At 32.0% G+C, this 17,350-nt stretch overlaps 1 protein-coding gene across 1 annotated transcript in view; it reads left to right on the top strand.

Moving 5' to 3' along the window:
* The window catches only part of MMP16 (matrix metallopeptidase 16), a 406,453-nt gene that overhangs the window by 363,369 nt on the left and 25,734 nt on the right, over positions 1-17,350 (top strand). The window contains exon 7 of the mRNA XM_051970806.1: positions 11,605-11,743. Coding sequence (XP_051826766.1) covers positions 11,605-11,743 — 139 coding nt within the window. The remainder of the gene's footprint in view (positions 1-11,604; positions 11,744-17,350) is intronic.

The raw sequence follows: 17,350 nt of genomic DNA, 5'->3' as shown, positions 1-17,350 counted from the left end.
AATTAAGGAAAAATTTAAGAAATATTCTGCTGTTTCTTTAATTCTCCACCTCCCCTGCTCCCAGTCACTATTTCTTAACAAGTTCTATTATATATTTTGGTGCTTCTTTAACCAAAATTTCTGGAAATCTGGATTTTGCCTCAGTCAAAAATAGGACAGATATTGACAAAAGAGAAATAAAGAAATAAAGGTATAGTAAGGCAGAGAATCAAATCTGCTAAACAAAATAATATAAATTCTACTAACTAGGAAATGGTGAATCATTGTGGTGACATTCCTCTCTTTTCTAACTAATTTATCAGCAGGCCCATTCACTTCAAAGTAATTAATGATTTTACCAGATTGTTACAAGTTTTAATAAATGCTTCTTCATTTTTTTCTTTCATGTATATAAAAGTTGCACTCTTAGTTTCTCATCTTGGTTTGAAGGTGACTGAGATAACAATAGCTATATGAACCAGACAATAGTAGCTCTAGAAAAAGCTTTTAATATCAACTAAATTAGAAAGGCTTTTAGTATCAGCATGGTGAGTGTGTGAATTTGCTATGTGAAGACTAGCTAGGTTACTAAGATTTATCTCCAGAAATGATGATTTTTCTACTGAAAGATGATTTTTGTTTTGGTTCACAGTAGACAAAAATATCAAATTTCCCTTAGTTCTGCTAAGATCTCTTTCCTTCTGCAATAATATTAATAGAGTGGCATAAAGGAAAAGAAAGTACAAAATAATCATTGTTTGGGAACTTCCACAAACTATAATTTATTTCTTTGGATACTTAATGTTAGATCTTTGACAACTAAAGAGTTAATATACTAGTAGAAAAAGTAAATTAGTCTCTTCATAAATAAACAAAAGCAGATATATAAAAAAAGTTGGAGCTAAATATAGTAGATGAATGTCTCACAAGTTTTCTTGGGAGAAAATAATGGAAAATTTGGCAGAATTATTGTCACTATGTTTCCAGAGGGTCTTGAGGAATATCATTTTATGACTCATTTTATCTTGTAGTACTAACAATGAGCACCAATAGACCACCATGGGCTATAGCATATACAATGCCCTATATTGCAGAGAATGAACTTAATAAATAAATCCTATGAACAATTTGAAAAGATACTTCTAACTGAGATAGAGTTCTAATGTTCAGTTATTTCAATGCAAAAAAAAAATTCTTGCAAGTGAAAACTACCTTGGAAAATACAGTTTGGGATTAAAAGATAAAATAGATCAAAGATTGGTAGAATAATATTAAACTTTATGAATTATTTCTTCAAAACTTATTTTAAGAAATATTCAGTAAGTCTATTAGATGCTGAGGATACAGATATAAAAGCAAAGAGGCATTTCCCTCAATAAACATATTATAATAGGAGAAAAATCATACTGAAGGAGTGGTTTCTAAAAGGGATCACTTGGTCAGACAAGTTATATGGTAGTGAGTTTCAGGTAATGAGTTGACGCATTCCATTCAAGAACAATGGCCAACTCAATTTGATTGTAGTTCATGAATCCAAAACTGGGGAAGGACAGAAATGGAGAGTGAGTAGGGCAAAAGCATACCCACAAGGCAGCAAGGCATTTGGTGAATAAACAATAGACAGAAAATAGCAGATGAACTAGAGTTTTCCTCAGAGTGTTCTGAAAAAGAAAGTCATTAATCAGGACTGTAATCCCAGGGTAGAAGTTTTTATAGAGTGTCAAGATAACTAGTGAGAAGGAGATGTCTGAAAAGTAGAAACTAAAGTAAATTGATGATTTCCTGATACCTGAATTTTAAACAAAGGTTTAATATCTTTGACTATCACCATACTTCCTAGCTATGGATTGCCATTCTTTCCCTGGTTCCAAAGCCTCTGCTTTCTTTTAAATTTATCTAGCCCATCCATAGTCATTTTTAGGTAAGCTGAAATATTCAGATAATCTTTTTTTAATTTTTTTTAATTTAAATACATTAAGATATACTTTAACATGTTTAAAATGTATGAGACTGTCTGGCATCTAGGGGAGGGAGTTGAGGGAAGGAAAGAAAAAAGTTGGAACAGAAGTGTTTGCCAGGGTCAATGTTGAAAAATTATATGCATATGTTCTGTCAATAAAAAGCTATAATAAAAAAGAAGAAAAATAGTAGTTAATAAAATAAAATAATAATACATATGTTAAAAAAGTTAAATACAAAATAGAAAAAGAAAAAACTGAAAAGGTAAGTAAAAAAATAAACATTGCCATATATGAGACAATAAATCTCCATTTCAAGAAAGCCTATGTAATAAATAAATACTATATATTGTGTTCAGAGATGTCCATCTTTGCTTTCTTGTAGCTTTTCTTTTGTTCTCTGCTGTGTACTTTTTACTTTTTAATTTTTTTTCTTCTTTTCCCTCTACTACCTCCTACTTCCCTAAGGCTGCAATTAATCACTGATATATTTATTTAACATATACATATGCATATATTTATAAATATATTTATAAACACACATATATTTAAATACATACACTCAATATATAAAGTATTACAATACTTGCGATCTTTAAGTGTAATTGCTTTTAGGTCTTGTGTGATTTTTTTTCTATTTTACTTTCCCTTCTTTTTTAATACTATTTTTTAATTCAATTTTATTCAATTATTTCTTCTAGTATTGTATCAAGATTCTTTTTTTAATCAGAGATTTCAGATATCTTATTTATTCTTATATTTTCTCTTTAACTGTTGTATCTCACATTCTCTCCATTTTTTCATTTTATATATATATATATATGTATGTATATATATATAAAATTTCTTAGTTTCATAACTTTGTTGGCTTGCCTTTGTCCAATTCTAGTTCTCAAGGAATCATTTTGCTCTTTAAGATACTGGATCCCCTTTTCTTGTTTTTGTTTTTTTTTCATAATCTTCTTATTTGTTGTAGTAGTTGTTATTTGTTTTTATTATTCTTTCTTCTTCTTTTTAAATTTTTTTCCTTAAATTTCTCCCATTTGGTTTGTATAGCTTTTTGTGAGCTCTTCTATGAATTCTTTTTGGGGCACTTGACCATTTAAGATTATTCTTTGGAGTAGGAGAAACTTTTATTGTTATTGTTTTGTTATCATTCCCTATTCCCATAGTGATTTTTTAAATGGCTGAGTTCTTTGTTTCTTTTTTTTTTATTTTTTAATCTTTTTTATGTAGCAGATTCTTAATGTAACCATCTCTGGTCTTGGGATATGGGGGATGATGTCTCTGACCTCAGATTCTCCATTTCTCCCCTCTAGCCTGGAACCCCAAAATAAGAACCCCACTAGCACACCTTGGTCTGGTATCCTTTATCAGCAGAGGTTCCCTCAATTTTTCCCAGCTCAGACACCTGACTTCCCATGTTGTCTGGGAAATAAAAATTCCTATGACTGGGGTTGATGCTACCTCCCAACCCAGTTAATTCAAAGACTAGCTGTTTGCCATTTCAGAGGAACTATCCAGGAGGTGTTCATATTTCACAAAGGCCAAATCTTAGTCCTGGAATCTTTCTTTGGATCTTCTCAGATTGTCCTAGGAGGATTACTGTTCTGTCCCAGCTCTTATCGGATTTTATTTCTCTACCTTCACCATGAGCTACAATTTTGTCTGTTATGGGCAGAATTTGGAGAGCTTTGAGTTTTATGATCTACTCTGTCATCTTCCCAGAATTCTCTCTTATTTAGATTATCTTTCTGTTAATTTAATCCTAATAAGCTTCTGTGTAAGGAGCACACTAGCACCCAGGACACCCCAGAATCAGCCAGAGTCAGGATAAGCAAAAGTCTGTCTTTATTCTTGGTCTTTAGAGGTAGAAGTGAAGGGGATGGAAGAGAATCTCCTCAAGCACCTTCTCCCTTGTCTACCACTGAGAATGTGTCCTGGGCTAGCTTTACTCCACCCCCTAGTCCCTCCTATAATCCTCTATACACCAATCACTGAGCCAGTATGGATAGTGGAAAGGACCATTTTCCGAGATATGCCCATAAAGTATTGTCCAATCAGTAGTTAGCCTCAAGTGCTCTGCAGTCCTGACCTCAGTGCATTGAATTCAATAGTTTCAATCCTCTACACGTCTGCTTCCTTCTCATAATGACCTTTGCACCCTCCTAACACATGGTAAATTTTAATGGAGTAGCAGGGTAGATAAATCCTGAATTTGACATTGGAGAGACTTGATTTATAATTCTGCTTATGGTACTAACTGTATAACCACAGCCAGGTAATTAGTTTGTGAACCTTAAATTCATCTCAGAAACTAGATAGAATTTATAGATGGGTTCTAAAGGACCTGTAGAATCAGAAAAGGATTTAGCTGGTCTTGAAGCTAGAATGAAAAACTATACAAGGATTAACATAACAGAATAAGGATTAACCTTATTCTGCACTGATAGACTCAAGATTCTAAAACAAATGAACAGCTTGAAAAATTTAAACAAATTAGTTCATTCTCTGACCAGATTTTTGCAAATACTAGACTAGACAAGAACAAATCACATAGGAATATAAGGCCTGGAGAAGTGATAATTAATATCCATGAAGAAAGCTTCCTCATAAATGGAATTTATGTATAATATTCTCATTACTTTATTTTTTTTTCTTTTACTCTTCTGTTAATCTTAGATTTGGGTAATATAATTTTACTTTAGAGAATAAAGTTTAGGTTTAAAATGCAGATTCCCCATTGATTTTTAACTGTAAGGTATATGAACCTTGAAGGAATTTTTTTTGATAAAAATGTCAAAATAATTAATATCTTTTGTAATTCCATTTATCTTATTTTATGTAATAAAACACCTTTTTTTCTTTTTTTAAAATTTTATTTAATAATTACTTTACATTGACAGAATCCATGCCAGGGTAATTTTTTTACAACATTTACAACAATTTTTCCTCTCCCTCCCTCCACCCCCTCCCCTAGATGGCAAGCAGTTTTATATATGTTAGATATGTTGCAGTATATCCTAGATACAATATATGTTTGCAGAACCGAACAGTTCTCTTGTTGCACAGAGAGAATTGGATTCAGAAGGTAAAAATAACCCGGGAAGAAAAACAAAAATGCAGATAGTTCACATTCGTTTCCCAGTGTTCTTTCTTTGGGTGTAGCTGCTTCTGTCCGTCATTTATCAATTGAAACTCAGTTAGGTCTCTTTGTCAAAGAAATCCACTTCCATCAAAATATGTCCTCATACAATGTCGTTGTCGAAGTGTATAATGATCTCCTGGTTCTGCTCATTTCACTTAGCATCAGTTCATGTAAGTCTCACCAGTCCTCTCTGTATTCATCCTGCTGGTCATTTCTTACAGAACAATAATATTCCATAACATTCATATACCACAATTTACCCAGCCATTCTCCAATTGATGGGCATCCATTCATTTTCCAGTTTCTAGCCACTACAAACAGGGCTGCTACAAACATTTTGCCACATACAGGTCCCTTTCCCTTCTTTAGTATTTCTTTGGGATATAAGCACAATAGAAACACTGATGAATCAAAGGGTATGCACAATTTGATAACTTTTGGGGCATAACTCCAGATTGCTCTCCAGAATGGTTGGATTCGTTCACAACTCCACCAACAAAGCATCAATGTCCCAGTTTTCCCGCATCCCCTCCAACATTCATCATTATTTTTTCCTGTCATCTTAGCCAATCTGACAGGTGTGTAGTGGTATCTCAAAGTTGTCTTAATTTGCATTTCTCTGATCAATAATGATTTGGAACACTCTTTCATATGAGTGGTAATAGTTTCAATTTCATCCTCTGAAAATTGTCTGTTCATATCCTTTGACCATTTATCAATTGGAGAATGGCTTGATTTCTTATAAATTTGAGTCAGTTCTCTATATATTTTGGAAATGAGGCCTTTATCAGAACCTTTAACTGTGAAGATGTTTTCCCAGTTTGTTGCTTCCCTTCTAATCTTGTTTGCATTAGTTTTATTTGTACAAAGGCTTTTTAATTTGATGTAATCAAAATTTTCTATTTTGTGATCAGTAATGGTCTCTAGTTCATATTTGGTCACAAATTTCTTTCTCCTCCACAAGTCTGAGAGATAAACTATCCTATGTTCCTCTAATTTATTTATAATCTCGTTCTTTATGCCTAGGTCATGGACCCATTTTGATCTTATCTTGGTATATGGTGTTAAGTGTGGGTCCATACACCTTTTTTTTCTGACAAGGGTCCATAAGCTTTACCAAACTGCCAAAGAGGTTCATGCATGACACAAGCAAAAAGTTATGAGAATGCTTTCATTTGACATATTCTTTAACTTCTTCAAAATTCTGTGATTTCATTAATATGAAAATTATTCCCATAAAACTTTACTTAAAATTTTTATGTGATAAGGGAAAAAAGTATAGAAAAAAGTTACCAGCTGGTATCCAAATTTTTGACCATGTTGTTTTTTAAATATACCTAAACTGTTCCTCAGATAAATGACATTATTATACCTTCTTTATTTTCATAGTTCTGTCTCAATAGTTACACATGATTTGATGAAAAATCAAAGCAAAGTGAAAATCTTGAGATATTTTACTACATTTTACATTTACTAAATTTATATTTACATAAAAATATCTTTATATCAATTCACTAATACATGGGTTAAATTTTTAACAATGAAGAACTTTTCTACATTTGACTTTCTATAGCTAGTTATTTCACATTGTTAGAATACCATATAATTGAAAAATATATATATGTATATATTTGATGTTTTTGAGAATCATTTACTTCTACTCTTTGGTTATATGCCCCTGTTTCAGCTCCAGCCAGCTACTCTTGAGGCCAAATGTGAGACAAACTGAAAAATATACACTGAGTGCAATCTCAGTACTACTTGGAAAAACAGATAAACAACAATTTAAAACCAATATCCTGCAGTAACATTACTTCCTTACATTAATATCATCTGTAATTTCTTCCATGTAGTTCTCAGAAATCTAAATTTGTCTTGTACTTGTAATGTTATTAAAGAGGAAAAAAAGTAAAAACAAATAAAAAATAAAAAAAACATTCCCCTTTCTCTCCTTCTCTGTCCCTATTTCTCTCCCACCTTCCCTTCCTCTGTCTTTTCTCTTTCTCTCTCTCAATCTCTCTCTCTCTTACTCTCTCTCTCTCTCTCACTCTTTCTTCTTTCTCTGTCTTTCTGCCTCTCTGTCTCTCTATCTCTCTGTCTCTTTCTATATGTCTGTTTGTCTGTCTCTGTCTGTTCCTCTTCCCCTCCCTCCTTCCCTCTCCCTTCCTCTCGCTCCCTTCCTCCTTCCTTCCTACTCTCTTTCTCTCCCTCCCTCTTTCCCACCTCTCTGTTTAAAGAGATTATATTCTTAGGGTTTTGAGGAAGAACTCCTTCATATTGGGTTAACATTCTTTGTCAAGATTAAAGAAGACATTGTAGGAATAGTTCAGAATGGCCAGATGTAGATGGTTTGTTACTTGTGTTACTAGACCACACTGATGACGTTACGTATTCATTTATGTATTTGAGCAGGGGTTGGAGAGGACTTGGTGGCTTTTCTGCTATTAACATAATGTATTTTAATAAGAAAATAGTTTATGGAAATTCCAATGTAATATACCATTTTATCAAGAACTTTGGTTGTTTTTTCTTTACATTTTGATTAGTATTAGTTATTAAAAGAGTGTTTCACAACTATCTCCTGCTTCTGTTCACTGTGCAATAAAAGAAGTTATGATAAAGGTCATATGGTCACAAAGAAAAATTTCTAGTCAACACAAAAATTTTATTTTTCTTGCTTACAATCATTAGCTTACCTAGTCTGAATGCATGTTTTATTTAAATTTATACAATTACTATTTTCTTTTTTTTTTCTTGGATGATTTGGAGTCATATGACATACATAACTCCAGAATGAGAAGGGACTTCAGTCAACCACTTTATTTTATAAAGAAGAAAATTGCTGTCTAGAGAAGATAGCAACTTTCTCAAGTTTTCATAGGTAATGACTGAGGAGGAATGAGCTAAAGTCCTTGTTCTCTATAATTTTCTATATATATAATGACAATAGATTTCCCCTGGAGGTTGTTCTACATCTTTGATTATAGGAAGTCTGTCTAAAACAATCTGACAATGACTTTTGATTAAACTGATTGATCATGGCTCATTTGACTGGTGCCATATGCTATGTAGCCACAATCTAAATCTCTGTCAATGATGCTCTCAAACAGTAAGAACCAAAAACAAACAAACAAACAAAAAATCATTCATTGATATCAATTTATTTTGCTTTTTTGGATGCCTGGTATGTTTGCTCAGATGAAGAAGTTCCAACAACATACTTTAATTGTGGTGTTAAGCACTTACCATTACAGTAGAAGAGAAAGTATGTGATTTTCTCTCTCTTTCTCTCTCTCTCTCTCTCTCCTCTCTCTCTCTCTCTCTCTCTCTATATATATATATATATATATATATATATATATATATATATATATAATATATATATATATATGTCATTGCTATTGTTGTTTTTCTGAGAAAGATTGTAATGTTTCAAGGACACAGTCTTTTTTTAAATATGCCTTTTTATGTTTCCATTCTCTAGTTGTTAATTCTGAGCACCATGCAAAAATTATATTCAAGCATTTCTTTTTAGAATGCAGTAGTTATTTGGCAATGCTAATTTGTCCTGCATTGGTTTTAGAAACTTTGCCTTGAAAGGTTTGCCCCCTTTCTCTTAGAGGCGATATAATTCTAGCTGTCTGTTAAAGTTATAAATAGATAGGTAGAACTTGTATAAAATATTCTCTTTTAATATAGAAAAGCATACTGAATGTAAGTAACTCTTAAATACCAATGTTCCTGTGAAAATTCTTAGAAAGTTTTCTTATTCTTAGTACTAGTTTTCAAAAAAAAATGAGTGAACCATCAGGAGATGAAACATAGTTAGGAATCATTGACTTATTCAAGTTACTTTCTTTTTTTCTTTTCTAACATGATGCCTCATGAATCAGTTGATTCAATTATTGCAAGAAGCATATAGTTTATTTTATATGGACTAATATAATCAAACTACTGTTTATAAAGAACTGTGGAAAACAGCATCAGGAATTCCAGTGGAATCATATGATGTGTTGTTTGATAAAATATCAAAACATGCCACAAAAGAAAGTTGTAGAGTCCATATTTCTAAATATTGCCAAAAAGGAACTATATAACCATTTGTCTTGGTTGGTTTAAGTTTTCACCTATTCTTTGGCAAAGAATTAAACTAGATTATAGATCATTGCATATCTATAATTCTATTCACTCTGAGGTTGCAAGGGAGGAATGGCTTAGAGAGGAGAAAAGTATGAAATAACATTCACTGCTAGTATTTGCCCACAAAAAGCCTTTATAGCTCTTTTCTCTCAAAATCCATATGAATAAGAAATTTTAGCATTTAAAGTTTTGATCACTTTTAATGAAATATTTGCTTGACTATAGGATTCCTGGATATTCACTATTAGCAATCCTCCTTTTTTATTTGAGAAGATTATTTTTGAAGATTCCCACATATCTATGGTGATATACCACCATAAGCACACTTCAAATCAAATAGGATATCATAGGATTGTGGTTGGTGTTCAGCACGGTTTTTTTGTAAGAAAAGTTTGTAGGAAAAAGTTGATCTATTATTTACTTTTCTTAATGTTTAAGTATCTAATTATATCTACAAGAAATTAACTTGAGTTCCTTGTGGTTAAGTTTTCTTAGTAAACAATATGGAAGAAAATGGAATGAATCTTAGAGAAAAATGAATTTTGAAAGTAATCAAGTAGGAGTCCCCAAAATTTAACCCTATTTAGTTGGGGTACATTTTTAAAATTCCAGAAACCTGAGAATCTTCCAAAAACTTCCAAAGAAAGTTCATTAACCTTAAAATTATGAATCAATGATACAAATAATATATTAAGATAAACAGAAAAAAAACTTGGGAGAACCCAAAGGATTATGATGAAAATAATGAAAGTAATGACATATGTGGATGAGGTGAAAGAAGTAAGAATTTTTGTCCAGAAAAAAAAGAAATTTAGGGGGGAATGATTTATGATTGCAAATATTTGAATGACTGTCATATGAAAGAGTTATTGGATTCTTCTGCTTGTCCACAGATGACAAAACTACAAATTATGAGTTAAAATGAAAGAGGTATTGGATTGTTCTACTTGGCCATAGATGAGTTAACTCATCTCCAAGTTATGAGTTAAAAAGTCATATTCTTCAAATTGTAGGATTTAGAAATAGAAGGGACTTTAAAAGCCATCCAGTTAAACCTCATGCCCATTTGTTTTTAAATATCTGGAAACCAAAAATCAAAAAATAACATGACTTGCCCAAGGCCATATGAGTAATAAAGATCTGAATCAGGATTTAATCTCTGACCTTTGACACTAGAGTTGACACAGTCCACTGCACTGAACTAATATATAAGGAACAATAAAAGCTAACAATAGGAGCAGTTTAAAAGTAGAATATTCTGCTTCAAAAAAAGGGATGGGAAGAGTAATTCAAGGCTTTGGAACAAATTTTAAAGTATGACTCAAAAAAGTGCTCCACTTTTAGGTGGGGGTTAATGACTGCTGGAGTCCCTTTTGATTGTGAATTTCTGTTATCTGTGACATCCTGTAAATCAATTATATCTATCCATTCATGTATTAGGGATTATTGAGTTATTCATGTTACTTATGTCAACCAGAAAGAATGATTTTATCTATTTTCTTTATGTTCATCTATCCTAATTAGTTTTCTGAGAACAAGATTTTGTTTATTGAACTTCTGTGTAAGAATTATTAGTTTTCTCAAATGCTTAGAGTCAGCTTACTTAACAGGTTTTCTCTCTCTCTCTCCCTCTCTCTTTCCCTCTCCCTCTTTCTCTCTTTCTTTGTTTCTGTCTTTCAATCATTACTATTTAAAGTTACTTTTTGAAGTTTCCTATTTAAAAAATGACAATTTATCTCCCCTTTCTTGGATGGTTAGTAGGACAATATAATCAATAAATATCAAATATCTATTAAGCATGTATTATGTTCCAAATCTAGTACTGGATTACAGGGATATAAATACAAAAATGAAATAATTTCTGGAAAATGATATTTAAATTCTAAGTAACATAATTGAATCAATAATAAATGGAAGCCTTAGTTTGATGCTTTATTTTAACATGGAAGTAACCTCATAGCATCAAAAGCTATTCCAATGAATTTCAAGGTCCTGACAATCTGGAGACACAATATGGAATATATACCTGTTGTCTAAAGAGAAATTTTTTACCAGAAAATTGGGTACCAGGTAATGATTTAATTGTGGTCCCCAAAAATCATGTGTTTCAATTAAAGAGGGACTGCATTCTACATCAGTAACAAGGATATCCACACAGAAATATGAGTCATGGAATTTTTGAGTAATTAATATTTTAATACATAAAACATAGGTTATCTAACCTAGGGATTAGGCAGGTTGATTTAAAAAAATGTTTTATAATCACTGAAAATTCATTTAGTATTTAGCATTTATAACTTTATTTAAATATGAAAACTAAGGCTGAGCTTGAGCAAAGGGCTGTATATTTGCTAAGAGACCCTTTTGTTTGCTTTCTAGGACCAGTGGTTTTGGCGAGTGAGGAACAACAGGGTGATGGATGGATACCCCATGCAAATTACTTATTTCTGGCGGGGATTACCTCCAAGTATTGATGCGGTATATGAAAACAGTGATGGAAATTTTGTCTTCTTTAAAGGTAAAATTGATTAATATCTGACTAATTGAAATTCTAAATGGATTTTTAAAGAAATCTTTGGAAAGTGTGTGTGCGAACATGCATATACTTCCATACATATATATAGTGTATATATAAAACTACATATATATGTATAGTAGCTGTTCCAATTGGTGAGAAACCTTTAACCATGGAAAATCAGTAAGCGTTCAATAATTTAAAGCGTTAGGAAATTCTGAATTCCATACATACATATTTCATATGTATAGCAATAACTACACATGTACTTTTAGGTACATAAATGCACCGTATAATATAATTAAAAGAATACTTCATGGTAACAGTACATAATGTTTGAGCCATGAGGTTTGAAGTCAGAAGACCTATGATCAGAATTTTATCCTTTTCATTAATTTTATGACCATGGAATCAAGTCATGTAATGAAACTCAGGTTACTTAAGTTTAAAATGTAAATTACTGTATTGAACAAAACACTGAAAATCAGATTACTTAAATTTAAAATGTTCATTGTTGTATTGAATGACCTTATTACTTAGGCCTGCATTCAATTTCAAGTTCTGTCATTTGCTAGTTATATGACTTTAGGAAACTGTGTCGATTTTCTTATCCTTCCTATTCTAATAGTCTAAGATTCTATGAACTTTAGAATAATATCTGCTCCTCTTGCTTCACTAGCTTGATGTGCTAATCATATGAGATAATGTATATGTATAATGCATTTAAAAACGTAATATACTATTCACCTATAAACACTGTAAACATCTCATAAACACTGATAGTAATGATATGGTCATTGATTCATTATATCTTCTTCAACACAGTGAAGTAGACAGTTGTGATTTTTCTGGTGAAATTGTCAAAATTAATTGGTACCAGATGGATTGAATTATTTGAAATATCAAATATATTTGAATAATCTAGATGAGCTCAATAGAAACTGACAAGTCATCTCCTCCATGTCATGATGTCTTTAATTGTATTGCAAATTACTAATATTTACAAAGTTCTACAGTCAAAGAAATCTGAATGTGTCCAAATAATGTAAAAAACAAAAATGAGTACTATGTTGATAGATGTTATAGAAATTTTTGTACAATATTCAAATTAACTTTATACTAAATGACATTTATTTCACTCTAATTTTAAATATAATTCTCTCTGAATTTACAATTTAAATTAAACTGAAATTTTCAAATTTTTTAATTTTAAAAAAGCAGGAAAATATTAACATAAATTCTTTTTTAAAAGATTCTCTAGGGGAAAAATACTTCTGTCAGAGCTACATTCAATAAAGGTATAGTGCAGCAAGTACTGGATTTGTAAATAGAAGCTGATTTTAGGCATGGATTTGACACTGATTATAATGACACAACTGTATGTTGTGGAGGGTCATAGATAGTTGGGGAACTCTGGGTGAGTATAAGACCCTCCAGTCCAGGTAGGGAACCAGCTGACCATGTCTGGTTTGGCTCTCCATCGCCCCTAAGGGTGTGTCAGCTTTCCTGAGAATAAGAAGGCAATTTCACCACATAATTGTAAACAATATACAACTCTGTTGACATAGACATAAGCATTTACATATGCTTGTATAAATCAACAGGCATTCATTAAGGGACAATAATGTACCGGGCTTTGTACTAGAGGCTAGGGAAACAAGTACAATGAATGAAATGATCTTTACTCACAAGGAGTTCGCATTGCAATAAGAGAGATATCAGGGATATTTATAAATATATATATATGTATATATATATGTGTGTGTGTGTGTGTGTGTGTGTGTGTGTGTGTGTGTATGTAGTGCGTGGGTATAATTTACTTTATATGGAGAATACCAGCAGTCAGGAGGAGGTAGTCAATAAAGGCCTGATCCAAAAGATTTTGCTTGAACTGAATTTCAAAAGAAAAGAGGGACTTTGTGGATTGGAAGTAGAGAAAGAGGATTTGTCAAGCATCAATGGTAGCCATTGCTTAAACACTCCCTATTTCCAAAATTCCCTATTTCTGTCAAAGGTATCATGATCCTTCCAGTGTCTCAGGTTCATAATTGTGGCATTATTTTAAATTTCTCATTTTTCTTCACCTCCCATAACTGATTAGTACCTTCAGTATGTTATGTCTCTCACAAGCAATCCTTTATCTATACTCACACAGTTGCCAATTTACTTCAGATATTCATCACCTCTGACCTAGATTATTGAAACAGTCTCACCATTAATCTCTCTGTCTCCTTTTTCACTTCATCCTATACCATCAGTGGCTGCTAAAATAATATCTCATAAATACAAATATGTCATTCTTCCAGGCAACCAACTCCAATTTATCCTTACAGTCTCATTGGACATTAATTTCCCTCCTACACTTTAATATCAAGTCACCACCACAAGTGCACACCAGCACTTTATCTCCATAACCTTGTGCCATCCATCTTCTATGCCAGGTATTCATTTCCTCCTCATTTCTGTGTCATATAGTTTGGGCAAAATCTTCAAAAGTGTTTTCTGATCTGCTAAATTCTTGTATCCTCTCTCCCAAAATACCTTATATTTTTAAGTAGCATGTGAATAGTACATGTATATGTTAATGGACTGACTGTTTCCCATTAGAATGTAAGGTCATTAGAATGAATGATTATGACATTCTTCATGTTTATATAACCAGCAATTAGTACAGTGACACAAAGAAGGTGTTCAGTAAATGATTGATTCATTAAGTTGCCAAGTCTTAAAATTTCTTTCTCTAAAACATCTTTTGAATATATCTCTTCTCTACTCATACATTCACAATTCTAGTTCAGGCCCTCATTGCCTCTCAGAGGACCTGTTGCAAAAGCCTTCTAGGCTTTTCTAGTTGGATTTTCTAACTCATTTTTGCCCACTTTAAATCTTCTTTCTTATGACTGTCAAAGTGATTTTCCTAAAAGAGAGGTGTGACCATGTCACGTTTACCCCTACTCAATAAATCCCAGAAGATGTTTTTTATGTATATTTAGGTTCAAATGTAAACTCTTCTTTTGGATGTTTAATTTTCTTCACAATCTGTCCCATGCCTTCCCCCTTCTTAGTGATGTTTTAATACTTTAATTCCTTCCTTGTCTTCTACAGTCTAGTCATTCATAATTAATTACTTGATGTTCCTCATATATGATGCCATGCCTCCTATCTCTTTCTGTTTGTCATGGCATATTTACAATTCTCTCCATCATAACCTGTGCCCCTTATAAACTGTGGTTTTCTTTAAGATTCAGGTGAAACACTTATCTTCTATAGGTCTTTCCTAGTGCTCCCAAATTTTACCACCTTCACCTCATAGCTCTTTATTTTCTTCATATTTATTTATATTTGATGTCATACTCATATGCAAGCTCCTTGAGAGCAGGATTTATTTTGGCTGGTTCTTTGTATCTTTGGTGTTTTCGAAGTATTCAGTGATTGATAGTCACTGACAGTGGAGTAACATAAAGAAAATGTGAATTTATCTAATTATTTTATTACACCAAATGCCTTACTGTACATGCAAAGCCTATATTACCTAACATCAATCACTACACATTATAGTAACTGAACCCTTATCCTTCTCTCTAGTTTATTTTCCATTTTTAATGTTCTGCTGTGTCTAGTTTCCTGTGAACATGCATAGTCTACATACCCAGATCTGATCTCTTTTTTATTTTATTGCTACAGATAAATACTTTGTTACTATCTTGTGAGTTATTTCTTGAGGCCAGATAATGTTAATTTTTGTAACAGTGAGAAGTAAAACAAGAACACTGGAGTCTGATTATGGAGAGCTTGGAATGCTGAGATAAATATTTTGGACTTTCTTTTATAAGCTTTGAAGAATATTTGAACATTTTGGAAGCTTGATCAGAACAATGTATCTAGGAAGTTAATGCAGCGGTGGTGGATAGAAATCATTAGATATAGGAAAGATTAAGTAATAAGGTACACAGAAGGGACTAAATAGTTATTGAATCATCTTAATAAAGGTAGACCTATCTGCATCAATAGAATTTCCATATTAAGATTTCCATACATGAATGAAATCCAGAGCTTAAAAAAAAATTGTTGAATGCTTACCCCATTGTATGAAGGAGTTTCTGTAGATGCTTCCTATATTACCTAACAAGAGGGTGAATCAGACAATTGAAAAGCTATCTAATCTATTATCACTTTCTGCTAAAACATCATAAGAAAACATATCAGTTGTTTTTTTTTTTGTTTGTTTTTTTGTTTTTTTTTTTTTCCTAACAACACCCTTTTTTACTAAGCAAAAACTACTCTATGCATTAACCATCTGAAACTACAATTCAGATAGGGCATCTTATTTTCTGCTTATTGTTATTAATTGTGTAGATTTTCCTTTGTTCTGTGTTATGGTGTTTTATTTAGCTCTGTGGCACTGAGCTTCCAATATCAATTGTCATTTTCTGAATTCAATTTTCTTTTCTAAGAATCTCTCTCTTTGGTATTCTAAAAATTCTTAACTGAATGAAGATTGAGACATATTTCATTTTTGTATATTGTGGAGGGTTATAAATAGTGGGGGAACTCTGGGTGAGTATAAGACCCTCCAGTCCAAGTAGGGAACCAGCTGACCATGTCTGGTTTGGCTCTCCATCGCTCCTGGGTGATAGGGTGTATCATCTTTCCTGAGAAGTCAGGGGAAGTGATAACCAGTGTTGTAATTTTACAAAAGAGTTATACTAAGTGTCAAAGAGACATCTACACACAATAACAAGTAGTTTACATGGTCCCACAAGTGCATTATATAGTTATGTAAGGATATTAAGCTGATAGAACTTAAAATAAATAAACTCCATGTTTAACTGTCTATGTGAGTTTCGCCTCTTCATTCCTCAGCTATGATCAAGGTTTCGGGCTGGTACTAAAATCCTCCAGAGAGCTATTCCAGACCTTACAATATGTGACCATTTTGTCTTATTTGACTATGCATATTACTTACCTGGATTTTGTTTTTCTTTGATTTTTTTTCTGAGGAAGGTGGGAAGGTGAGAAATTATATTTTTGTTTTTTGAAAATAAATTTTTTTTTTGATCTTCACAAATTTACTAGAAGGAAGTATCCCAAAATTTATCATCTCCTTGCATTATTTTCCACCCCTTCCTGAACCTACATTTCTAGGTCTACATCTTTGGCCCCTCTTTTATATTGGATAATTTTTATCATAGACTGATAATACATTTATAATTTAAATATCATTTCTTTTTCTTCAGCTGAACGTAACAAACCCAGAAGTTCACAAAGATTTTTGCAAACTTTTTTGATCTTCTCCATTTCTTCCAAATAATCAATTTTAGACACTTAGAAATATACCTCAAACATCATGACTTTTATTAATTATTATCTATTGCCATTATTATCAATTATCCATGAATTTCATTTGTTTTTCCTCCAATATGTTTATATCATTAATCTATTCTATAATGTATTAGATTCCATAAGTGTTCTATTGGATCAAAGCTAAACTATGAATCAAAAACTTTGCATCAAATATTCAGATACTGTCCAACTTTATATTCCTCTTCTGACTATTTAATTCCCTTATTCCTTAATTTCTCAATTTGTACAGCAAGAATAATAGCGCTG

Source organism: Antechinus flavipes, chromosome 1 (assembly GCF_016432865.1).
Source record: "Antechinus flavipes isolate AdamAnt ecotype Samford, QLD, Australia chromosome 1, AdamAnt_v2, whole genome shotgun sequence".
Taxonomy (NCBI): Eukaryota; Metazoa; Chordata; class Mammalia; order Dasyuromorphia; family Dasyuridae; genus Antechinus; species Antechinus flavipes.
This window is presented reverse-complemented; position numbering and strand designations above follow the sequence as displayed.